The sequence below is a fragment of the Struthio camelus genome, chromosome 26 (genome assembly GCF_040807025.1).
Source record: "Struthio camelus isolate bStrCam1 chromosome 26, bStrCam1.hap1, whole genome shotgun sequence".
Taxonomy (NCBI): domain Eukaryota; kingdom Metazoa; phylum Chordata; class Aves; order Struthioniformes; family Struthionidae; genus Struthio; species Struthio camelus.
The window spans coordinates 6,038,071-6,064,437 of NC_090967.1; the positions used below are offsets into that span (position 1 = coordinate 6,038,071).

General features: G+C 42.4%; 1 protein-coding gene across 8 annotated transcripts in view; it reads right to left on the bottom strand.

The window, feature by feature from the left end:
* Nucleotides 1-728: 728 nt before the first annotated feature.
* Nucleotides 729-26,367, bottom strand: part of COMP (cartilage oligomeric matrix protein) — a 37,430-nt gene continuing 11,791 nt past the window's right edge. For 4 of the 8 annotated variants that reach the window (XM_068920184.1, XM_068920185.1, XM_068920178.1 and 1 more), the window contains exons 4-22: nucleotides 16,780-17,027; nucleotides 14,314-14,399; nucleotides 12,010-12,061; nucleotides 9,581-9,753; nucleotides 8,839-8,976; nucleotides 7,982-8,059; nucleotides 7,657-7,815; nucleotides 6,986-7,090; nucleotides 6,714-6,821; nucleotides 5,974-6,133; nucleotides 4,543-4,661; nucleotides 4,062-4,114; nucleotides 3,449-3,642; nucleotides 2,817-2,995; nucleotides 2,579-2,627; nucleotides 2,115-2,311; nucleotides 1,799-1,971; nucleotides 1,477-1,616; nucleotides 729-1,322 (exon numbers count right to left, since the gene is read on the bottom strand). In XM_068920184.1, coding sequence (XP_068776285.1) covers nucleotides 1,264-1,322; nucleotides 1,477-1,616; nucleotides 1,799-1,971; nucleotides 2,115-2,311; nucleotides 2,579-2,627; nucleotides 2,817-2,995; nucleotides 3,449-3,642; nucleotides 4,062-4,114; nucleotides 4,543-4,661; nucleotides 5,974-6,133; nucleotides 6,714-6,821; nucleotides 6,986-7,090; nucleotides 7,657-7,815; nucleotides 7,982-8,059; nucleotides 8,839-8,976; nucleotides 9,581-9,753; nucleotides 12,010-12,061; nucleotides 14,314-14,399; nucleotides 16,780-16,855 — 2,298 coding nt within the window. In that variant the 5' untranslated portion in view covers nucleotides 16,856-17,027 and the 3' untranslated portion in view covers nucleotides 729-1,263. Of the gene's footprint in view, nucleotides 1,323-1,476; nucleotides 1,617-1,798; nucleotides 1,972-2,114; nucleotides 2,312-2,578; nucleotides 2,628-2,816; nucleotides 2,996-3,448; nucleotides 3,643-4,061; nucleotides 4,115-4,542; nucleotides 4,662-5,973; nucleotides 6,134-6,713; nucleotides 6,822-6,985; nucleotides 7,091-7,656; nucleotides 7,816-7,981; nucleotides 8,060-8,838; nucleotides 8,977-9,580; nucleotides 9,754-12,009; nucleotides 12,062-14,313; nucleotides 14,400-16,779; nucleotides 17,031-26,367 lie in introns of all 8 variants that reach the window. The other 4 variants (XM_068920182.1, XM_068920183.1, XM_068920177.1 and 1 more) reach the window with 1 other exon arrangement.

Genomic DNA, 26,367 nt, shown 5'->3' on the forward strand with positions numbered 1-26,367 from the left:
GCTGTGGAGACTTGTGCTTGGTTAAAGTGAAGCTTTTGCTGTAAGCCAGCTTTCTGGGAGGAGAAGAAAAGTTTGGTCACACCTTGCTTGTTTGGTAACATTTAAGACACAGCACAGCCCTTGTACAGGATTTAACATAGAGCCTTGCTCCAGAATGAAACTTAAAACTTGCAAAACTGCACTGTTAAGTAGTCAACAAGAACTGCCTTTCTAATGAAGCCATGATCAAGTTTCAGTACAATTAGCATGAACTGCTCTCCTGAAGCATCTTGCAGAATTGGGCTTTTATTGTCTTTAGGCAAACTAGAACGCTGCTACTGTTTACCTGGAAAAGACTGGGCAAGTAGTCCAAGCTGCTGACCACAGACGCCCTTGTGGCACATCTGTGTATTCAGCTCAAGTGAGCACCCGCGCTAGTAATAACGTCATTTTCCTCAGTTCCTCACCTATCTTATTTTTTGGACTCCTGGCACCGTGTCATAAGACAAACCTAGCATAAAGTCTTCATTTATAATTCTGAAAATAGCTACCACTATCTGGAAAAGCCAGGTAGTACTAGAAGGAGTTTCTTGAATGAAAGATCCTGTGCATTTATGCTGCTAACAAAGTTGTTAATTCAGCTGTGGCGTCTGTAGCAGTACTACTGCTCTCTGCTTAGAGGGCTTCTTTGTTACATATTCATACCAGAAGCATATGGAAAGTGCAACATGCATGGGACAAAGACGAAGTCTACTAGAGTATTTATTATCCAACATTCCAGAACAAAAATACTCTCCTTAAAGTGCTTTTTTATGTTTTGTGAGCAACTTGGACATAGGCTGCTCTCGCTGTGTGCTTTTCAGACCAGTGCCGAGTTTGGTTTGCAGTAGGTCGTGAAAAGAATAACATTCACACTTGAGAGCCTCTGAGGAGGGGAAAGATTCCTGGGAAACACCCATGCTAAACTTGCTTCAACAATTCCAGCTACTGCTGGTAGCTCCTCAACACATCTTTTTCCATGTAGTGTAGAGAACTAGCGTTTACAGCAGCATAGGCTTCTATTCACACTTGATGTCTACACCACTGCAATTCCAATATGTTTTCATAGCATTTAAAGAAAGTTGCTGCTGTAGAAAAGATGCCAGGTAATGCAGTGACACTTGGTGCTGTGCAGAGTGCAGTGGTACATTACTTACAGTTCTTTATACAGTATACCAGAGGCAATAGTGGGGCAGCTGAGCACTTTTTTTTTTTTTTTTAAAGCAAGTGTTTTTGGACAGACGTTTAAGCCAGAGGCTGATCTTGCTGAACTCTATATGTTTCATAATCTTCTGGAATAGTATCTGAGGAAGACAAGATTAAAGCAAATATAGATTAGAAGTGGAACTGAAAAATTAAATGAGCTACTGCATTATATCCTGCTACATTTGTTATGTACGCTAACCAAGAAAACAAAAATGCAAGCATTTCTGTACTTGACCTTCAAAGCTAACTCACCATTGCAGCGATAACGCAGGTTTGACCAAATAATGTTCTCTTGCGAGAAGCAGAAGACTCCTAGACGTCCTCCTCGCATAGTTGTATCAAGGACAACTCCAGTGTCTGCTACTACTTCAGGGCCTTCATAGAAGCGAGCTCTGGAAGAGAATAGACATGTATAGAAGATGAGATTGAGGAAGCAATTTCTACATGGGTGTGTCAAGATCACATAGAGGCTCTCCTCCTCTTAAACATCTCGGGTGCAGTGCTATGGTAGTTTGGTGCATTAAACTAAACTACCAGTCAGCCACGGAGAAGAAACTGTAAACCCCCCCCTTACCTGATGTATCCAACTTGAGGCCGATGTTGCAGGAACCAGCGATAAGAAGTCTTGTCCTTCCAGCCAGAATTGCGAGGGTCTTTCCACAGCAGCTTGACCTGGTCTGTAGTGTCTCCAGTGTGCCAGAGAGAGTTGCGGAGATATTCACCTGGGCCCGTTTTAGACTTCACCGCCTAATGCAGAGAAGAGATTGATAAATTGTGTGACTAAAGGCTTGATCAGCCATAGCTGCTATCCCACTGTATGGGGAAAAGCAGCAGAGCTAGGAAAAAGGCAAAAAATCTATTACTGCCTTCTTTTCTGCTAGTTTCTTTACCTTCAGTTGAATTCCAGGTTCTGCAACTGCTCGGAAGGGGTTTGCCTGCCAGTAGGTCTGTTCCATCTGCTTCCACATGACTACATAAAAGCTGGAACTGTCCTGGTAGCCAAATATGAAGCCAGCATAATCATCATCTGTGGCTGTGTTCACATGGAACGTGCCCTCGAAGTCCACTCCGTTGAAGGCCGTGTAACCTTTAGGTGGTAGGAAAACAACTATTCTGCATTCTGAGGTAAAATTGTAGATCTGATCTGTTTCTCTCCAGAATCAGAAAGGGGAAGGGGACTGTGCTAAGGAAATGGACTCTGCTTACTACACAGAAAATATTTTCCCCCACAAAAGGAGGCTAGTGGATGGAATCATTAAGTAGTGTCTGAAATACTTTTAAAAGCTGTACTGAGAAGAAAGATGCCCAATTAATGAACCACAGTCTTCCAATAGGACAAAAATAAGCACCTCACCTACAGCCAGGCCAGGATCGCTGTTCATGGTTTGAACGATTTCCATGCCCTGTGAAAGATGAGTGTTGACTTATTAGCGTACACTGCAAACATCCTGACTTTACACCCTTTTAAACACTCAGGGGAAAGATACACAGAGGTGAGACTATAGGATTAGGACAGTGTTATACTGTAGCACTGAGCCTGCAATGACTTTTAATGAAAATTGTATCTAGCCAGTTCTGAAGCGGTCTCCTACCTGGTTGAGGACAATCCAGTTGGGGTCAATCTGTGCATCACCCTCAGGGTCCAGTACAACTGTCTGGAAAGCCCTGAAGTCTGTTAGTGTCACTTCTGCATTCTCTGGGCACACATCAATTCTGTCAATCACCCTGTCCTGATCAAAATCCTCTTCACAAAGGTTTCCTACACCATCACCTGAGAGAGCATGATCAAAGGAAAGAAGTGACAAGCTTTCATTAATTTCTTAGCCTTTGCGTCCGCGTTTTACTCAGCTAGCTTTTGGCTATCACAATTTCAGGCAACTATGTCCATGCAAGGGTAGGAGGTGTTCAGAGCATGTGGGCAATGCTGCTGCATGCTTTCTTTTCCTATGAGTCAGTTACGCAGAAACCCTGACCCTTCCCTCACTGCTCGCAGAGATGCTGCGACTAGAACACCTTAAACCATAGATAGTTCTGGAAGAGAACTTTTCTCAAAAATGAGCCCGATGCCAGGATTACTGGAGGTCTGAATGTGCCTAGGGCTATCTCAAGTCAGCACTGAGGTAATTTAACTTCCTGCCTGTCTTTGGAGGTCAAGCTAATAGGCAGTGGCCTCCAGGAACGGAAGAATCCTAGGCAGAGCTAATCTGCACCCATTCCCCCTTACCGTCCGAGTCTTCTTGGCCAGGGTTAGGGACAAGCCGACAGTTGTCAGGTCCTGGAGCTTTCTCATCTGGAATCCCGTCATTATCATCATCGTCGTCACATTCATCTCCTAGCCCATCATTGTCCGAGTCCAGCTGGGAGCTGTTGGGCACTGATGGGCAATTATCCCGTGTATCTTGGTGACCATCCCCATCACTGGTAGAAAAAAAATGCGTTATACAAGTAAAGATTAGAAGCTGACATATGCTTTTAAAGTAAGCCTGTAACTCCTTTCTAGGAACTGGGATGAACAGGGAAAGTTGGTGATTTTAGCCTTATTAAGTCTTAAGCTCTTACCGGCACACATACAACAGATCAGAAATGAATATTCCAGCTGTACACTATGAGCAAGTTTGAGGCAGGCAGTGAAAAGCAAGCCTGCTGTCCTTCTCTAGCCTTTGGCCCATGCCACTGCTGGCAAGTTTCCTGAGGTCTGAAAAAAATTCCCTCTCCCTTGTCTGATGAAGAAACAGGCTCAGGCCAAGCCTACTTATTGTGGAGTTAGCAAAGCATGCCTTCCCCCCATTCCCAAGATTTCATGCAACTTCAGTATAATTTTTGAAGGAAGCTCTCACCTGTCCTGGTTGGTGTCACAGACATCTCCCACTAGATCATGATCGGTATCTTTCTAGCAAAATAAAGCAATAATCATTTAAACTTGCCATAGATGAACTGGAGAATTAGGAATAAAGGAGAACCAAGATTGCAGCCTCAGCGCTGCAGTTATTTTGACGAAAAAACGGAGCTCACAATAGAGGGAGAGTTCCTTATGCAGTATTTGCAAGTTGCCCTGATGAAATGAAGCAGCAATAAACACTGACGCGCAAGGCGGGAAGAGACACGTCCAAAACGGAAAGCTCCCTCTCTGTCATATTCCTCTGCACAATAAGACTTTTGATCTCTAGGTGCTGTACTTCAGTATTACAGGATGGTAGCTAAAATTTGCAAGTGGCAATTGACAAGTTCCAAAGTACTCAGACCTTAGGTAGATGCGAGCGCTGTCTTCAGCGAGAGAAATGAAGTGGTAAGACTGCCAAATTTGAAGTGCTTACTTACCTGGTCTGGGTTACTGACTGTTGGGCAGCTGTCACACACATCTCCTACTCCATCTCCATCACTATCTTTTTGATCAGGATTAGGGACTCTTTCACAGTTGTCTGTTGGGTTTTTGATTCCTGTAAAACACACAAAGACAACTCATCAAGTCAGCAGTGCTATTAGGATGCCTGCAGCAAAGATCACTTCTGGATGTAAAAGACAACAAAAAGACTAGGACAGCCTTACTGTTTGTTCATTGTTCAATAGATGTTTTCTCCATTGAACTCATGCAATAAAAGATACTTCCATTGTAATGCATATTTTACATACTTGTATTCATTTAAGGTACATCCTAGCAACTATTGGGGCAGGAAGAGATCAGCAGCAACTTATCTTAAAACATACTCCAAACTGCACCGTTATGGGTGTCTAAGCACACTATTGAAAATGAATCTGGGAGGAAATGACCCTAACTGCATTCCTTAGAGAAAGCCAAGGAACTGAGGAGCGTTGCTCCAAACTGGCACCATATCGAGGCAGGAGTGAGAGGCCAAAAGGACGAAGATGACGCTGTCTGTGGTTCCCCAAACCATAACAGATTCTTTTTCCTCTAAAGGAGACATCTATATAATTATAAAATAAGTCAAGGTTAACCTTGGCTGTTTTAAATGGAAGATTTAGACTGTCTTTTCAAGGCCTGAGACAGACAGGAAACAATCTAATCAGCAACCTGTATGACTTCACTTCCCACTTTTCGGCATTTACCTACCACACCAGCAAATCATGCCAGCAGGAAGCTACTTGGCAGGAAGTAGCAAGACCCAAACAGCACTAGAGGCACTGGAAATAATCTGTAAATAAATATGCATGTGTCAGGCCAGCAGCAGTTGTGATTTCTGGCTTTGGAAAGCAGGCTGTGTGTAAATAAAGCATTACTAGTACATAGACCGTTCCTAAAACCAGCCGGTTTTTTTTTTCCCTCCCCTCCAGAATGCAATCCTGACGCATACTGCCTCGAGCCAGTAGCTTCTAACAACTTGGATCTCCCTGCACTGTTTTGCAAGTTTAAATTGTAGTATAAAGTAGCGTCCTTGTCTGGGTTGAAATCCGTTTGTCTGTTACATGTTTCTTTCTGAAGGATACTTCAGCACTGATTTGTGAGTGCGCACAATAAACATGCTAACAAAAATTGTTAGCACTAGCCTGAAAGTAGTGTGTGATAGACCTTTAAACTCTGCGAGAGCTGCACTGTGAAGGATGCTGGTTTGACTGCTGATGTTGGTGTCCAAGAACTGAGCTGTGCTTCATCCTATCAGAAACTAGCTCTGTTCTGGTAGAGTTTAAGCTGATTGCCTGCCGTTAGAATCCATAGCTGGGCACTGAATAGCTTTCTGGTTCTTGTATCAGTACAGGTGCACGTCTTGGAGGAGGTTCTCCAGTTGCTCTTACCGTCACCGTCCATGTCATCGTCACATTCATCTCCTTTTCCGTCACCATCGATGTCCCGTTGATCATCGTTCTTCACAAGGCGACAATTGTCACAGGCATCACCAAAGTTATCTTTGTCTGCATTACGCTGGTCTGTGTTGCGTGTGTACACACAGTTGTCCTGCAGGAGAGAGGCACTGTCTGAACGGAAGCGTTTGGCACTGGGCATGGTATGGAGGCACGAAAGAGATGGAGATTGTGAGGTACGTGGCCAGCTGCTCTGAGCAGCCCAGCAGTGCATGTGCAGCCAGTCTTGGTTTCCTCTGTTTAGCCTAGTCACTGCCTCTTCAGTGAATACCAGTAATACCTATAAATATCTCCAACCAGAGCTTGAAGTGAGAGGGTTCCCACCCCTCAGGGGAACATGACTTCCAGGTTCCCTTCAGTCCCAGTAAGTTCTCTCCTGCCTGCATTAGGGCAGTGAGGACCTCTAGCAGCACAACACAGAACAAGTGTGTCTAATGGCATATTTATAACTAGGCCTTGTAAGTAGCCTCTTGTTCAGGTCCAGCACAAGCTCCCCAGACCCACCAATGCTCAGCTAGGGCAGAAATTGGTGCCTTCAAACTATTCAGAGAAAGAGGAAATATTGTACAGCGTGACCTGCAGGTTCTCTAAATTCACATGAAAGATGCAGGCCAGTGCCTTGCAGAACCTCTGGGTACACATGGGCATGTCAGGATAAGTCTTAGAATGCAAACCTCAGCATTTAATATCCCGTCTCCATCAGCATCGTCATCACAAGCATCTCCAATTCCGTCCCTGTCTGCATCTTCCTGGCCAGAGTTGGGGACAGTCATACAGTTATCCTGAAAGAAAAGCAACAGTCAAGTGCCAAGGCCTGCTGGCAAGTTGTGCATATTCTAAAGCCTTTCTGAGTTCTGAGGATGGGGCAGGTTCTAACTGGCACCAAAGGAAGGGTAAAGGCCTGCCCTCAAATCAGAACCCAGTCTCAAAGACAAACACATCTTACCTTGCGGCATTTTTTGTCAGAGCAGCGTAGCTTTTCATCAGGGACTCCATCGATGTCCGTATCCTTCCCACAGACGTAGCCGTTCCCTGCCCACCCCACAAGGCACTGCAAGATAGCAGATAAACAAAGTGAGGCTGCTGGTAAGTCCTCTGATAGGCACATGCCTCCAAAACTGAAAGTCTTACATGAGGACAGCGCAAGACCATTGCAAATCCAGGTACACAACACTCTGCTGGAAAAATACTGCCTGCAGCAGACAGTTATGCTGTAAACAGTATTTTAAATAGCTAAGATACAAGCTCTCTGCTTGCTCCTGAGCTATAAAGGCAGATGCAGCAGCAAAACTTTTTGGCCCCAGCGGGATGCTGAATCGTACTTCCCCCTTCTCAGCTACTGTGCAACGCTCTGCAACTACAAGTTTGTCGTGCTCCACATAAAAAGCCAGTACCTCTGAGGTGCAGTGCAGAGATAACCTGCTGCTCCAGGAGCAGTCCAATTCTCTAGAGAGCACTGAAAGAGATATTGCCCTAGCTCAGGAGTCAGTGGGGAGCAGGACTGTGCTGGGGAGGTACGGTCTCCAGGAGAGGGCAGTGGTAGACCCAGGAGAGCACACACAAGGCAGGGGAAAGAAAAACGAGCAGACCCCAAGTGCAAGGATGTTTGGGCCTTACCACGCAGGAGATGGACCCATCACGCTCCACAATGCACCGTGCTTTCTCGTGGCATGGACTAACTTCACCATTAGGGCAGCGTCTTACTGTCTGGCTCTTGCATCCTGTGATTTGATCCCCAACAAAGCCAGGTTTACAAGCTCCACATTTGTAGGATCCCTGTGAGAAAAAGCAATAAGGAATTAACTATAACTTTAGCCCCAGCAAGCCTTTGCTGTTACTTGTCCTCTGTCCTCAGCAGCGGGACTGCCACAGCTAACAGAGGGAAGCATTCCCCAGAGCCTAGGAAAGAGAGACCAGCACAAGGCTTTCCAGTGATATTTACCCGTGTATTGATGCAGATGGAGTTTGGGACACAATTTTCGGCAGCACCTGTCTCACATTCGTTGATGTCAGTGCAAACCTGTTCAGGAAGAACAAATTAGACGTTAACTTCACTCTTAAGTAGATATCCTGTCAGGTTATTGAATTAGGGCATTACAAGGTGCAGGTGTAAAGCCCCCAGCATATCTTGCTGGGACCCACAGCTCAAAGGTTTCCTTCAGGCAAGGCCTGAGACAGATCCCAGCAACACTCCTCACCCCAGGCAAGTCGTTCATCCTCTACAGAGCCACCAGTGATTTTAGCATGGCAAAATAGCTTAGCTCTGAGCTGAGCTGTCAGAGGATCTCCTTACTGCTAAAGGATAGAAGAGAGTCAATGAAGGAAGAAGGTCAAAGACTGTGTCCTATGACCAGTCCTATGACTCTCTAAATAATACAAGCCACAGGCTATTCTTCCTTTTTTGAATATTTTCTCAGAGACCACACTGAGGCTATTTTTGTTAATATATCTGTGCGTGTGGGTATGCATATCCAATAGCTGCATCAACTCTTTTGTGTCCTAATATAAGGGATCCCGAGGCTGGCTTCGTAGCCATAGATGAAGGTGTCACAGACTTGACACTCTGACCAGCATAAATTCAGCAGAGAGAAAGTCTTTGAATGGAAGTTGCTTTGCTGCTGATGGGCTAAGACATCCTTGCCAAGTCTTTCCTCTCACTGCATCACAGCCTTCTCTAATATGATGCAACCATGTATCTCCCTCCCATATTTTTGAGAGCTCCAAGACCCTTGGCTTACACTTCTAGAGGAAAAAGAGTTAATGGCTTCTGAAGGAAACAGAAGAGTTTCTGGGCCTTACCTGTTTGTTGGCCCTGGCATAAGCTAGTCCGACCCCTTCAACCATTTGCCCAGTGAAGCCAGGAGGGCAAGGATCACAGCGGAAGCCTGGGGCGGTGTTAGTGCACTGGACCTTCGGGAAGCAGGGGTTTGCATTGCACTATAAAAAAGAAAAGAGGTTGTGCAGACAGTATTTTCATTGAATTCTTGTACTCCGTACTGGCAGAAGCATTGCACTAACGCAGCAGTTCCCACGTTTTGGGGCTAGAAGTCTACCATCCACCCCCAAATCTCTCATGGATCCTTTAGCTTCACTAGGTTTTTAAACTGGAACACTACAGAGGCGATGTGGCTTTGCAAGACACTTACAGTGGGTTGGTGGACTAGCCAGGAAGCATAAGACTATGGCGTGGGAACCATACAACTAAAGAATCTCACAGACATGCTTTACCCATGCAGAGAGAAAACTGCACTTGACTTTCTAAAAAATAAATAAATAAATAAAAAGTACAAGACCAAAAGGATTTATTTTGTTTGAAGCCCTGTATCTTTTAGAAAGAAATAGCTAGTTAGACTGGATTTAAAGACAACATGGAACAGAGCTCGAGGCAAGGTGAGGTACAGACTTCCTTCCAGTGAAAGGATGTTTCTGTTGAACTGCCAGGGATATTGCAGGACTCGCATCAGCCACAAGACAAACCCACAGCACTCCAAGAAGAGCGAGCCAATTTTGTAACTTCTGACCTGGCCTACTTGGTTGTTACCTCATTGATATCCGTGCACTGGGACCCATTGCCTGAATAACCTGGGGGACAGGGTCCACAGCGGAAGCCAGTGCTGGTCTCAGTGCAAGCAACTCCAGGGAAGCAGGGGTTTGGGATGCATCTGTTGAACTGTGTTACGGTGATGAGAGGGCCTGTTGCCTCGGTGTGCATGCCTGGAGGACAAGAGGAACATTAAGAACAGCTACTGCCAGAGTTCATCATCAGGTGGTCCCATCACATCAACTAGAAGATCTCAGCATGTTTCACACACAGGACACTTCCTTGCGGTCCTTCTGAGGGTTGAGCAGTTGTGGCTCTATTTTGTAAATAGAGAAAAGTGAAGCCAAAAGCAGCAGCTTGACCGACTTCTGAGTCGGAGGAGACAAACGAAAAAAACAAGCAATCCGGAAGTCTTAACTCCCAGGCCAAAACCCTGGTCATGCTGCCCTCTTTGCTGGTGTAGCACCCTTGTGTTTGGAGTTCCACCGAGATCAGTTCTCTCTCTCTGGTTCCTTCACATCTACACCCCACTGGCAGCACAGGCTCAGACACCTGGCTGAAGCAGAAACTAGAGAGCACAGACTTAAGGCTGGGAAACACTGTGGAGGACTGTCAGTCAGTCTCCACTGTAGGAGACAGACATCTTAAACAGGTCAACTTGGTCTGTAGCAGGAACACACTCAATGTCTGGCTCATAAGGTTTTCATGGAACAGCGTTATGTATAATATGCTACTTATTATCTCCAGTGGCCTAGGAAACTTCACTTCATCCTGGCAGATGAGAAATCAATGTGTTATTCACACATTCATCACTTCTAGGCTAGAATACAGCAATATGATATACCCAAGCATTAAGTATTGTGATGCTAGGAAATTTTAACCCACACAAAATGCTGCAGCATTCCTATTTGGAAGCACTGTGAACACATGAGGTCCATCCCCCTACTTCCCTCAGAATTTTAGGCCAAGTACAAGGTTTTCATCCTTATCCTCATGACCTGACTTCAGAACATCTACAAAGAACCTAAAGGCCCCAGAATCAAAATTATGATCAAGAACTGAACTCCCACAGCACAAGAAAACGTGAAAAATGAATCTGTGTGGGATAAAGAACTTCACTGAAAGCAAATTCAAGACCGTGAATAAACTCCTTCAGAAACTAGAATTGCCACAAATCAACCACACCCACTATTCCAAGTGGCAAGGACACTTTCTGATCTTGCTTTCTTCAGCTTAAAAGCCTAACTTAATTACCTGAAACAAACAAAAAACCCAACACCCTACCACCATCACCAGCAAAATCTTCACCAAGAAGGCGGCCTACTCTCTTCATGCTTCTCATTCGGGAAATGATGAGAACAACACATGATTGATAGGAGTTGCATTGTTCAATGCATGACTAAAAGCAGCTCTCTACAGTGAGGAGTGCAGGAGAAGAATGTACGTAGAGTGGAACAGCAAGCAGGGAAGGCAGAGATCAAGTGACAGAGAGAAAGTTCGAGACAGTTTTATGAGCAACTTATTTAAACAATTGCGGTGGGTGAATGCATTTCTATGCTACAGATCCCAGAGGCTTTGGCTAATCTCTTTTCCAGTAGAAGTCTCCAAATGTGGAAACAGTTATGGCTCTGCCCTTTGAGTGTACCAGCAAATAACAGAGCATCTCCAAGAACCATGCTTTCTGAAAGCCAGATATAATGGAAGCAAGTTCCAGTCCAGAAAAATCATTTAATGGGGAGCAAGATTTTTAATGGAGAGTAAAATTTATACTGGAAAGTTTTATGACTCTGCTTCCCAAATCCTCTGTAAACAAGCTCTTTGCTTGGATAGTGACAGCATTCGGATGGAAGGAACAGCAGAGCAATGCCTCTTGGGGGTGATGTTCTCTTCTATTCACAGCTCAAGGATAGCCAGCTATATACCACAGGACACCGAGCACGCATTCCTGGGCAATTCTAACATGGGCCATGGGCTGGGTTATTAGGAGACACTTGGCTGGGCAAGTTTCAGCACCTAAAATGCCGCAACCGCCCTGAGAAGTACAGCATGACATGTCATGGAACCACTAACAAACCTCATTTTGAAAACAGTGGAAGTAGACAAACGATGGGGATTTGCTTGAAAGAAAGGTAAGCTTTCTAAGGCCATTCCTGCACCCCACACTCAGCAAAGGGATAATAGTTTCATCTGCCATTGAGCCATGAGGACAGTAGGGAGCACTGGTCCATGCATGCAAAATGTATTGGGGAGGGGGAAAAAAAGGCATCATTAACCTTGAATATACCCTGTTACACTCAGGACAATGGTGAAACAAGCCAATGCCTTTGGGGAGACAGTCACAGGTGTCATTTACTACTTGTTTGGACACAAATGTATGAAGCAGTTGGAGGAGGCAGCTGGATACTGAGCATTTCAGCTTAGTAACTCACCACAGGCATCACACTCCATGACTGTGTTCTTCAGGAATGTTATCTCCTTAATCTAGAAGAAAACAAGAACCACCACTTAGCTAAAGGCCGAGTTTTACTCCCACGCAAACCAATAGCCCCACTGCCAGAAAAAAGGCTCTCTCTCTGGAACTGCACAGCTACTTACAAGCAAATTAACTTGTACCCCAAAGTCTGTGTTGCAGACTTTCTGGAAGCTGGAGTGGCTTGTTCTCCTGCTGTAAGTCACTCCTGCTGTAGTGTTCCTACAGGCTAACTAGGTAACATTATTCTATGACAGATGCAGGAAATACCGGATTCAAAAACATAGAAAACAAGTGCCATAAAGAATGAGGTATCTACTTTATTTGGGTCTTATACTCTAGAAGATGCTGAACTAGCAGTCCTAGAGGGGCCTACTTCATCTGTAGCCCAGGTACCGCATAGGTAAAGTCAGGAGGAGATTCCTATGTGCTATTTCTGCACATATATCCATCATCTCTGACCTGGTTTATGCCATTCTTTGGCCCTAATCCCCTTGCCATTAAGACATCTAGAGGCTATTCACAAAGCCTCCTCTTTCCAGACTTCCTCTGATCTCTTCAAGGCTACCATTCCTTCAAGCTTGCTTCACTAAACAGATAATCTGTAGCATCAGCAGTGAAGAGATGCTGTTCCTTTGGTGAAGAAAGGAATATGGGACAGGCTCAAAGAAGCAGGTCAACCTCAAGCTAACATTCATGTTCCTCTAACATCTCAGATAGCAATCCTAGCAGGCGTCTTTCCCACAAAAGCCTTACTGGCTATTTACAACTGATGCTCAAGAGCAATTACACGACCACCCTTCCTCATCCTGTGGGCTTTATGTTTCCACTATCAAGTCATTTCACTTTGCGCTCAGATAAAAGCGTCTGCTCATGTCTTTCTGCCAGGTCCCAGGTATAACAGCAAGCTTTCATTCTCTGTTAGATGCTTTCTTCCCTCCAACATGGTCTAGGGTCTTAGTAGTTAATGGAGAGATAGACCTAACCGAAATCCTCAAATATCTCCCATGGTGATGGTTTGGGGAGGGAGGGGGGGGGGGGGGAGAAGGTTAGACAAAGGGGAGCACTTGGAGTGTTGCTGATGAACATCAGTAGTTCCTCTGTGCCAAGAATCATTCAGCCTGTGGATCAGGAGAGCAGACCTGGCCTTTTAGTATTACTCCTTTTGCCATCCTTATTGCCAACATCCCAAAATGCTGATTCAAGGAAAATTAAGTTTCAGAACATCTTTGCATATATTAACAAATTATGAACTGCCACCTTGGCTCTCCAGTGATATATGCAAGCTTCTCCTCTGAGGGAGACTTTTCTTGAAAGCACTGTTGAGAAAAAGGCCATGGATTTAAAAAAAAAAAAAAAAAAAAGGTGGCAAGAGCAACAGAAAGAACAAATATAAAACCTGTATGGAGAAGCAATGCTAAGCTGGAAGGGAACACTGGAAATCATTGCTCCAGGCTGCCAGGAACCATGTCTGACCTGATTCCTAGTAAACACTGGGTATTTATGCAGCAGCCTGAAATGTGAGAGTAACTCAACGCAACAGATGTTTTTGCAGATTAGAGGCCGCCCGGTTTGCACTGGCACAGAGACCTGTCTGCCATTCCAATTATCTGGCAGGCAGAGGCTGCTGCCCTCAGCTCCTGGAGTGGATAAAGAGAGAATGGAACCTTTTTCTATACTTAAAAAAAAAAAAAAGAGTGGACCAGACAAACCACCATCTCATTAAAATGGGAAAAGATCTAAGCACCCAAGAAGTTCCAAATTCCCTCAGAACCTACTGGAGCCAGACAGGCTTAGGATTAAAGCAAAAAGAGAAAAGAGTGAATACAGAGCTTGTTTAGACTCCATATGACTTTCCTTTCCAGGACCCTAATAGGCGGCTGAAAGGTCTCCTCCATCTTCCAGATTTGGCCTCTCTCTACTGGTTTCACAAGCCCACAAAACCAAGGAAAAAGTGACTTATTTTTCCAGATAAACATACACCCGCTGTATGCACATTTTTGTTGTTAAAAGAGTTTGTTCTCTACTTATGCTGTTTTTCAGCAGACATGCTTCCAAGCAACAGAATTTGCATTCAAATGAATCTACTTTATCCCAGAATTACAGATCTGACTGCAACACTACCTTGTGATCCTGATCTTCAGAGCAACAGAACCATTTCATCTAAAGCAAGAGGCCTTCCTATTCCACAGCTCAGCACATAAGGTGGAAGGCTCGGTGATCTCTCCTGTGCAGCAAGGAATTAGGTCCCTTTCTTACTTACCTGCTGTTTCAACAAGTCTCGAACTTCCATCAGCACACGGTTAGTTTCTCTCATCTCTTCCAGCATTTCAGGGCCAATTTCACCTCCTACCAAAAAAACGTTGTTTGGAAAAAAAAAAAAAAAACGCAAAAGAGTCATTAGCAGCACGAACCAATTGATATTAACAACCTTAGTTTAACATTAGAGATAAGGAATCCTCCACACCTACCAGCCCTTCCCAGTTCCAAACTAGAAACTTGCTCAAAGTGACAAAGACTGCACATAGGCTAGAATTTGCTCTGGGCAGGACAGGCCATGATAATCAGCCATGTCAGTCATTCAGGTAGGTAACAGTTACCCCTCAGCAAACAAACTGGCCTGGCAGTTGTGGTAGCTGTTAATCTGGCACACTCTGTGCAGTTCACACATAGGAAGGCTTTTCTGCCAAAAGAAGCAAATTAATAATTCAGTGCTATGGAACCTACTAAAGTAAAGCTCTTTGCTGAGTCTATCCCAAGCATGCTGAACGTGGAAAATCTGCACGCTAGTCATTGTGTACACTGACTTCAAATAAGATATAGCAGGCTTTTTTCTTGCTGCATGAAGATGGATTCTTTTTGGGTAGCAGCAACTTCAAATTGCCTTGTAGTGGGACTCAAAAGGTGCATCTGCTTTTCAATGCAACATTGCAAAAGCCTGTTTGAACTACGTTGAACAGAGGATACAAGTCATCTTAAGAGGTCATCTAGGGCAGATTAACAAGACTTTTCACTCCCATTTTCTAGAGTTGCCTAGTCCTTAGCATAGACATGCTAAAAGTCTAGTCTATAATCTTCAGCTTTGTTCAAGAAGAATAAATGGATGTAGCTCAATAGCTTCTAGAAACATCCAAGTTTTAAGAAAACCTGCCTGGTTTAAAAACAAAACAAAAACCACAGGCCGCTGGAACAGGGCAGAAAGTTCAACTCTGGTAATCTCCAGTCTGACATGAAATGAGAAAGTACAATCTCATTTCTTTGAATTTCTCTAGATCAACTGATCCTCTTTATATCTTAGGATAATTTAAATAGCCAAGATAGGACTGGAGCTCACATATCTACATCAGAACTAGCTTCAAACTCGCTGATAACAGTGTAGCATTGGCAGCAGAACTCTGCATAGGACAAAAATAATCCAAGAACCCAGGTAAATGATTATCTCGCACTGAAACCCATACCATCACGTCTATTTTGCTATCAGTACTCGTTCTAGCTATTTTAAAGCTAGTATTGATTCAGTTAACATTAACAGAAGCCACACCGTGACTACAGTTGAAGCAAACCTTTATAAAGGGAGATACAGCAGTATCTTCTGCAAACAGCACTGCATAATTGTCCAGGGGAACATTAGTTGGGCTTAGGGGTCTACTTCCTCTGAGCACGCGGAATTTGCTAGTGCCAGAGGCAGGACGTCAGCCCAAACGTCCAGACTTAGTACAGAAGTTTAGGCAATCTCACAGGACAAACAAGCCTGAAAGCCTGGTGGATCTTCCCTGCACAGAATCAAGATGACTTGGTGAAATCTCTCCAACAACATTTTAGTTTGGGAACTAAACCGAAAGTAACATAAATGTGCCATTCTAAGACAAAAATAGTGAATGAAGTGACTTTTCTCTTTATTTAAAATGAGGAGCATCCACAGGATTTCTAACTTCAAACAGAGATTTCGAATAAGCTTTGCATGAAGGCAGCTTCTGTTATACCTAGGAAGAATTTTCTATCCCTAGGAACAAGATGTATTTTAAAAATAAAGGATTTGAATTTTTTTTAAATATTCAAACTCACAAAAATGGGTCAACCACTCAGGAGCAATTTCCAAAGGAAATCTATGCATTTGCAGACACTTCCATTACCATGCATCCTTCCCCTTGGGATCACTCTCTCTACACAAACACACACGCACGCATCTGTTATGTGGTCTTTCAAGTCTGAGTATGCTGGATCTCACAGATCCTCCTAGATTTGAACAGTCCCCTAAAGGGCTGTTCAGAAAAGGAGAACTATTACAGTGAACCTAGAAGGGATACGTTCCTAGAAGTCAGGGTTTCCCTAAGCTCTGTGTATGCAAGTAGACAGGATAGCCAAGGATCCTGCCATAGGACGCTCAGAATCTGCTGGGTGTCTAACTTAATCACATGCAAAATGCAGCTTAACGTAAACTTATGTTCTGTAATGACCTGCCAGAGAGACAAAATTTCCATTTGCCTTATAATATTTTTTTCCCATTAAAAATCATCACTGTTCAGCAGGGGAAGAGGGTGGGAAGCAATCTTAGACGGAACGTTTACACGGTTCAGCTTAAGGTTTCATATGAAACTACAAATCTGAAAGCATTGTTTCCAGGCTTCAGCCGATGTCATTGAAACATTATCTTCTTCCCCATTTCCCTGCTGCAGAACAGAATTTGCATAGCAGTCCAGAAAGTATAGGGATAACTAAAATTACTTACCTGCTCTTCTCTGTTGACTTGATGAAAAAGGACAAGAGAGGCAAAGGAGAAAAACAAAGGCTAGAGTTGAAGTCATCTTTGAATCTACAAGCAGTCTGGATGTACGGCTTCTCTTGCAATGAATTTTTAACCTGCAGGTTTGCTCCTGCTCCCCATTAGTGTCTGTGGTTTGCTATTTATGAAGTTGCATTCCTTCCTCTGAAGTTCTTATTCTCTGATGCTGGACGAGGGGTGGACGTCATTTCTGGCTGCTAGTCCACAGAGAACGTTACAAAAGTAAACAATATGAGAAAGTCATCAGAAGTAGTTTAATTTTTTTTTTGACCAGCCTGTACCAAAATAGGTCAGAAAATTCCAGAATTAAATGAATTCTTTTGGAATCAGAGTTTTTATTTCTTCTTCATAGACAGAGGATAGACAGATGATTCATAGCCCTATCCCTCACAGTCTTTTCCTTCTAAAACTGCTCACAAAAGCTATGGGACATCTGGACTTCACTAGAGTTTCAGAAAAGGCTCTTTAAACTCCCAAAAGACAGTTTTACCACTCATGCTCAGGGGTAGAATTATTGAATCATCTTCTAACTCCAGAGAGGAGCTACTGCATCCTATTTCAGAAATGGATCAGCTAAATGTACTAGCCCTTAGAGGCTGATGTTCTTATTACCCCCTATCCCACCCTGGGGTTTTCTAAGGGCAGGATGCAGCATAGCGCTGACAGCATGAAGGAAAGGTACACTTTGCTGTTTCTTGTCTGTAAGGGAACGAGTCTCGATCCAACACTTTCCATCAGTCAGTCTCAGTCCAGCACTTTCCATCAAAAGACACAGAGTGGATTGAGAAATCCATTTAGGGACGCCAAAGAAAACCTGTCTATACAAGGGTCTTAAGCTACTACATCAAAGAACTTGCAAGCATAACTGCAACCTGTAAAAAGGTTAGTCTGAGGAAAAAAGACCAGTGAAATTCTCGATCGCATATTCTCACTGTTCAATTGTGAAATGTGCCAGCATAAGGATCATACAACATCGCTGGGGACACCACAAACAGGAAAGCCCCAGAAAACAGTAGCTCAGTCTTTAAACTGTTATAGCAGCAGGATTCTTGGATATTTACATGAACTTTTTTTCTCATTTTGACTTCAGAGACCTCCCATGTTCAGGAAAAGACTTCCCATCCCTGTGGCCATGCACAGTTTTTGAGGGTAACTGTGCAGTCTTGTACTCACTGGTGAGCATGCAAGCACGTTCCTCAGAGAAAGCCATAACATATTAGTTTTATATTATGTGAATGCTGCAACAGACAGATTTTACATTTTCTTGCACCAAAGCAAGTTTGTACTAAAAATAAAGTTAATTGCCTTGTGTTAGCTAGGTGGCCTTCATATGATTCTGCTTGTCACATGAGATGACACATGTCATCTCATGTCACCCATAGTGAGTGACTTCTGGTTGCAAACCCAAAGGTAAAATCAGCTTTGCGAGTTTGTTACTTGTGGTAAATATAAGTGGTTTAGCTGGAACTCAGAACAGCTGAATTTCCCAGTTCTTAGCATTTCTGGGTCTTTCCTGACAAATCAAAAGCATGCCAACCTATTACTAAAGATATGACACTATCGTTTCTCCTAGTGATATTCTAGGAAATATTATTTACAATTTTTACTGTATAGCAATGAATGGGGGATGAATAAAAGATGCACTTTCACCCATTCCACAGAGACTGTCTTTCATGTCTAACAGTGGTAGCTGATGCCCCTCCACCTTATGTTTGAAGATGCTGTTGTCAAAAGCAAGAGAGGTGTTTGGAATTTGCAGACCGCTTAGTTCAGGACCTTTCTGCTGCACGGCCAGCAAGGGAGCTCATTAGCACTGGCTACGGTGGTGGAGAAGGGGAAAACATATTGCTTCAGCAGAAGTCTGATAGGTCATTAAAGGAAGACCCTTGCCAACTGTACAGGAAAACCCTATTTGCTTCAAGTGGAGAGAAGCCATAAAACTCCAGAAAGAAAGAGCTGCGCTCATGTGGAATGACGACTGTACAAGGGTCAACTGTGAGGTCATCTTGGTAACAATTTACATGAGATTTGCTTAGTATGGAAAAATATATATCCATATAGACTGATGAGACTATCAAAATCCTGGGGCTACAAAAAGAAACATTCAAAACCATTCAATATAAGGCAAATAAAACATGCCAGAGGAGTAATAGTATTTTCTGCTACCCAAGTGAAATATTACTAAATGGTATCAAGACATAAAAACAAAAAAAAAGGAACAAACAAAACCCCAAACACTTGTGATATGGTGCTTGAAAGCCATGTTGCACTCAGTTCTACTTAAGCGCCTCTATACCTTATAGCCAAACCCAGTGAGAAAGAGAGGATGAGAAGCACTGAACTTTAAAAAATAAATAAATATATAAATAAAAAATTCAAGTAAGAGAAAGCTCAGGAAGTAGATTGATTTGCTGGACTTGCTTAGCAGTGGTAGCTAACTAGATACTTCTGTGTTTATAAGTTTTCAGAGGTCAACAAAGGAATCCAAGTTTTTGAGACGAGATACTGGTTTAACTGGAAACAACCATTGGTGACACCACGTGAAACTGGCTTGTAAAATAATGTGACCTCCAAACAGCAAGGAAGCAAGGAACTTGAATCTATGAAGAACTGTGGGAAAATATAAAGAGGCGTCCTAATTTCTCTGCATGGAGTTCAGCATTTATCTGAACGCATTCAGCTGCCCAGTATTGCAGGTCATATTATAATGTTAAATTCTAACACCCAATTATGTCCCTTATTTAACATTCAAATTAACTTAGCAGAATAATAATATATAGAAGTTAGATCTATCATCTTTGTTTTTACTCTCACTTAAAAAAAAACTGAATAATTGACATAAAGAGAAGAAAATTCTCAAGCTTCTGGAGTAATTGCAAAGGACTAAAGGAAAAAAGGTAGCCTCTCTTCTGAAGCTGCAAGTCATGGAAGCATTTAAAACATTCAGGGCTACCACCAGCAATGCTGGATCTCTTTACAGGGAAGAGAAAAGAGAATTTCTCCAGTGTGGACAATCTGCAAGTACATCACCCTTTCTGTTCTCCCCTCCAAAAGAATTAGTAATAATGAAGCTATTAGCAGAGGCTGGAGAGTTCATTGAACTGTCTCTCATGAAGTATATGTGACTTAAAAGTAACTCTGCTTTTGGCTGATCTGTTACAGCAAAAGAGAAAATCTGTGAACACGTATTTAGAAGCTGCAAGTTCAAGCCTCACTCAAGTCAGGACTATCTGCTGCTGAAAAACATTCCTTTCCCTCAGCAAGAATTTATATGGGACAGCACAGTGGCAGAATAATGCTTCTTATTGCTCACTTTATCTAAGTGAAATGAAGCAAAGCATGTTAAGTCTGAATTACACCAATTACAAGTATTTGAACAAATAGGTCTTCTGCATATGAAGGCAGTGATCATATGTCTTCACACACTTTTTCCAGAAACCCAAGGCCATTTCTCTTTGGCCTACAATAGTTTCTGGAATCCCTTCTACTCACTGATGGTAGCAAAATAACTATACATAGAAAAACACAGTTAGATTCTACACAGCTTTCTGGAGTTGAGCAAGACACGGTGTCTCCACAGGGTGAGGTCATTCCTACCCTTATTTTCCTTGGAATCATTCTACACCTTTCTATATTCAGGTCTGAGGGCTAGAAATCCCTGTAAATCACTGCTCTAACACAGCTTAAACACACAGTAGCAGATCAGAAGGCGTTCAGTCAGAGTTTGGCTATTTCTGGGGGCCAGCATCTGTTTAAAAAGGACAAATTAAAAAGAAGTTGATATACCCTGAACTTTTTATTATCTGATGTGGAAAACATCTTCCAGATTTGTTAATACTATTTTTTAAGCATTACTGATACCAAAAAAAAAAGAGAGCTAGTGTTTACTTAGGCTTCAAAGTAACAATATTTTTGAACTCTGTACAGTGCCAGGTTAGTTACACCTTTTTCCCTGACTGGAGTTGACATCACAAGGGAAACTAGCACACAAACAAACAACAAAAAGAAAAGCTCATCCTCGTTTAAAGTTTAAATATTTTCCATCTCTGTGTTTTTAATTAATGTTTGCCAAGCAAAGGGCAAAAGTTAGAAGGAAAAAGTGATTTTTCAATCTTGTAAGATCAAATTCTAAAAATAAGTGGAAAACAGCATACTATTTCAGAGGGTGTAGGTAAGTGGTTTGCAGTGTTTCTTACACACTTACGGCCATAAGAAACCAAATAACGTAAAAGATGACTGGAAGGGATTTCAAAAGTCATCTTCTCCATTTCTTCCCAATACAGGATCAATAGTACATATGCCATTCTTTAGAATGGTTTCTCTACCCTGTTCTTAAACATCTCCCCTGACAGAGGCTCCATAGGCCCCCAGACAACCTTCCAATGCTTTACATTCCTACTGTCAGGAAATGTTTCCCAGGGACACAGTTTAAGTTGCTTTTCTTACACACCAAGAAAATAGAGAACAGATTAGCTCCTTCTTTGAAGAATCATGTATCTGAAGGCTTGCATTTCAACTCCATGTTTTTGCAGAAAAGTCTAGTAATGTATGTAGCCTCCAAGTTTCCAAGATTTATACTTCCAATATAGAAAAGTAGAGATGGAAAGTCATCACAGTCATTACAGATTATCAACTATTTGTCAGTTTTAATAGGAATAAGAGTCCAAGTCTGAACTAAATCATAATCAGTTAATTGTCACCATACATAAACTATCAGCAACACAGAAGATACATTACCTATTCTACTGAACTGTACTATTACAACAACTGAAGTTAAACTGACCTGACATATTTATGCAATAGTCGTTTGTATTTCACTCATTAGCAACTAGTTGATCAGTAAGAAACCTAACACATCAGAATTTTACAGCTCAGCTTTTTTCAGCTTCTACTTATTTTGAATGCTATATTCTAACTCTTGCAAATTCCAAAGATACCATTTGTGAAAAGGACTGGTCAATGAGAAGTTTGATGCTCAGCAGCCAACAGAATCTCCAGTTTTGTCCTACCTTTCTAGTATGTGCTTCTGGCCAAAACAAAAAACCTATTATTTTCATAACAGTTTGAAAATCGTGATTTTACAGCTTGATTATGTACAAATACTTATTTCATCCGTTGCTAAAACACAGTCTCAACAAACAGGATTCCTAAATGATCTGTACTTAGAGCTATTTGCAGTCCTGCGGTAACAAAGTTTAGGTATAGCTTTTAAACAATAGCACTGACGCTTTATGGAAGGCAGATTCATTATTTGACATAAGCACCTAGAGCAAAACAAGTATTATATACAAACTCCATCAGTTAACAGGTAAGAACAACCCCTCCTCCCCAGTATGCCTCATTTATCGCAAGATGCAATATTCCAGAAAGGCTGTACTTTGTTACATGTTTGAAGAGTTACAGCTTGCCACAGTCTGGTTCATGTCTCCAGCTTTAATTCCCTCAGAGAAACAAGACACAAGGTCACTGAAGACCTATTATATGCACTTTTAATATTTCTTCCATTTAATCAATGGCAAATTGCAATGACAGAGAATCAGTCCTGCAAGACATAGTGAGTCCCCATGGTTTCACTGTGCACTGTTAACTCTATCTATTTTTCTTGTTGCTTTCTATCAGTTAATGGAATTTGACTAATATCAGTAAAGCTATTTACATGAGTTTAAAAAAAAAAAAAAAGTAGTCACACAACCCACTGTGGCAATAGGCAGAATCACATAATGCTGGGCCACAACTAGTGTCACAGCACTTGGCACATTGTAACACGAAGTCTCCTGTCAGGAAGCTATTGCTTTACAGCACAGAAACTAATACCATCCTCAAAGTAAAATCAGAGTTCCAAAAGTGTCGATTTTCCTGCTTATTCGTCCAATACTATTAGAACCGTCTCTTTTTTTTCTTCTTTTATTCAGTGAATGCTGGGGTAGGGGAGAAGAGAAAGGTGCTAGACTGAAAGTTTCCAAGCGCGTCATATTCTCTATCAGGACAGGTTCACTATGCCTCTGGACCTGACCTAGGAAGCTACTAGTATTAACTGGAAGCAATTGCAGTCCTACAGGCTTTTTTGTTTCTTCATCTCTCTTATGAGACCTCCAACAAGATAACCAATTTGTAGCAACCATGAGAGAGCTGAATCACCTGACAACTTTTTATTGCCACCGTACTCTTCTGAGGAAGAATGCTGCTCTACAGCCATGAAACAGAATCACTCAGAAGTTGAGCAGCTTGTACTAGGTTACAATATGCAAGCGAATTGAACCTGGATGCCCAAGGCTCATGCCAGCACCGTAATAACTAAACCAGCTTTCTTCTCTGAAGGTGAGGGGCGAGAGAAATTTTCAGTCACAAACATTGGCACGTAAAGATACCAAAAATAAATGCACACACACATCCATCATCAAAGGAAGTAACACTACATATTGTAAGGGTAACCTTATCACCCTTGTAATTTGCTGACCTTTCCAGAAGTGGCATATTCTGCCCTCATTAGCTGAGAGAATGAGGCACAGAAACTCTGAGGAGCATCAGCAAGAAAAATTATACTTTTGCAAGAGGAAAAAATATCCTTCAACAAATAAAAACTGCATAAGCAAACAGCAACAAAACCACCGTTCAGCTTCATCACAGACACGATACTGAACTTCAAGGACTGAGAGAGCAGCAGGAAGCATGAATGAGGCTAACCTAGACTCACTACTCAAACCCAGAACACTTCTGAATGCACAAAAGACCTACATTCTAACTCCTGCATTTTGCCATGGAACAGCAAGAGTAGCACTGCTCCATGACAGGAGGACAAGCCTATGCTATAAGTCCAAAGCCTATCCAGGAAACGAGGCCAGAGATAGAAATGTATACAGGTACACGACAAGTAACTCAGGCCAAGGCTAAAGGCCTAGGCCTGAGTTCAACTGTAGCCCCAAACTACAAGGCAGAGGATGTGGAGTAGAGGGCCCAGGTGAGGCTGATCAGAACAACTAAGGACTATTAGTGTACTCAGGGCTGACATATTTAACATGGAACCTTTCTCAGCTGTGCCAGATTCAGCACACTCCTTGCAGCACATAAGGAAGCAAAGAGAGGTTTTCCTCCCTGGTTATTCTCCAGAGTTTCTCTCTGCCCAGAAAGAAAATGTGATGTATCTGAAGATAAAGGAAAAGATCATCCTGGACATTGTCCTTTATTTAAAATACATTCTAGTACTTCCCAATGGCTAGATGGATTTTGATACTCTAATTTTTTTTTTTGTCTCTGGAAAGATCACAGTACTGTCAAATGCTTTGCACTTCTGGGTCTCACGCTGATAATCCTACACTTTCCAAAATGCCTCAGACATGGTGTCAACATAATCCTGTCTGAAGAAAACTAAGACATTAAGCTAAACTAAACTGAAAAACTCTTTGCAAAATGGAGGGCAGGAGGCCAATCAAAGGGATTTTATAAGCCTAAAAATTTCGTATCAGCCCTCATTCAGTTTTGCTTTGCCTCTCATTTAAGCTGCCAAAGACAAATTATGAGAAATCAGAAGCCCAAGGGGTGGAAAAGCAGTGGCATGCTCAGATCAAGAAGAGCTGTCTCCTATCCTTCCCTTCCTCTCACTGTAATGAGGCTTACAGATGGGGGTGTAAAATACTGCCAGAGCTCCTACTCCCCACCGCCACCCTGCTCAAAACTATTCCCCAGCATATGTTGTAATCATACGCCCAAGAGGGTTGTTAAAGGCCTTACAGGAAACATCTTACATTTTTTCCTTTACTATTCATGCCATTTTCTATTAGGGACAATAAAGACTTCTAACACTGGATTAAACTCATTTGCAACAATGAGCTACTATTGCTCCAGGAGCCAGCGGGAGCTCAGACTCATTGAGGGAACTGGGAATAATTAACTGAATAGTACTGGAAAAAAAGAAGACTGAAGGCTGTTTTGACCAAGAGAGATGCAAACTGATGCTATGGTTAAGCCATCATGTCTCGCTGGGAATTATTGTTGGGAGTATCATTAATGCTTGGAGTATGCAGTTCTTTCAGTAAAACTGCTTTGGCCGTGGTCTCCTTTTTGGGTTTTCCTACTAAAAGACACCTCCCAGAGTCATAATGACAATAACACAGTTTTACTGATTGCTTTCACTCGTTGCTCAGTATGTACTAAGTCACTTCCCAAAACTCTCAGGGATGGCAAAGCTTAAAAACAAAAGCTGTTCTAAGCAGACTGGCTTTTCTTTTTCCCCTAAATGATGTATACGATCCATCCCTGTGGTCAAACCTTCCTATTATGTAATCTAGGGGTCTTCAGCAATAGTGTAAACAGGAATTGTCTCATTACAGAAGGGACTGGAAGTGCTCAGGGCTCTGAGATCACGCATGTAGGTGGGCAGACAGCACATACACTTTTTAATGGTCTAGGGACCTCTCTCAGGGAGCACTGACTTGCTTTTGATCATTTACCAAAACTTATTAACTCAAGAGAAACATCTGGTATCGACCCCTTCATAGGCAGGACACTGAACTTGAGGGTCACTGGAAATCTACTGATATGTTGCTGGAACTGTCTACACATGATTCGTTCAGTAGCTATACAAAAATGCACATACTGTGTATAAATTATACTATTTCTGCATCATATATACAAGTATTACACAGACCAGTATTTGCTGTCCTCAAATTACTGCCTTCCAGCCACAAGCTGGCACATGCCATTAGTCCTTTGCCATGCAACTTCAAAAAAAGATCAAGTTTCCATAGTGCCTTTCAGCAAGGAAGATCCCGAAGAACTTGACAATCTATTCATACCTAATACCACCAGAACATAGACACCTTTGGGACAGAGAGCACTGCCAAATCTATAACAGAGTGCAGAACAGCAGAAAGAAGGAAACATTTTGGCTTGGGACTCCAGAGAAAACCTCTCTCTTTTTATGGAGACAGCCAAGGAATGGTTAGCATCCATTCACAAGAGACAGCACTGTACTTTCTATGGTCAGATCCCAAAGACCCACAGAGAAAATCTGAATTTCACAGTTTATTCTGCCTCAGAAGTACAAAGTGGTAAGTTACCTTTTCCAACATGTTGGACCAGTAGTTCTATTAACTATGTTCACACAGACCACAAAGCTATCCTTTCTGTGGACATCTCAAGGGAACATCAAGAAATTTTCCATGCCAGAAGTTATATTAAGCAAAACAGCTCAGGCCTCCTGGACACATGCAGCAAAAAGCTGTAGCTTTTTAATAAGTGTTGATTCAAGATTAACGATAGTTCTCTTGACACTTCCCTTCTCACTGACTGTAACAGGAGCCATTTTTTCTTCCCATTTGCTCATTTTCACATAACCTCTCCATATCAATTAGCTCTACTGCTTACATTTAAAATAACCCCACCATAAAACAGAAGGAAGATATCTACCGTGATTTAACAGCTGGAAATAAGCAAAACCAGCACCAAGCAATCAGGTCTTTTCAGGACACCGGTGATCAACAGACCATTGTTGTGGTACTCCGTAAAAATATGAACTGCAGTCAGCTGTTGCAAGAG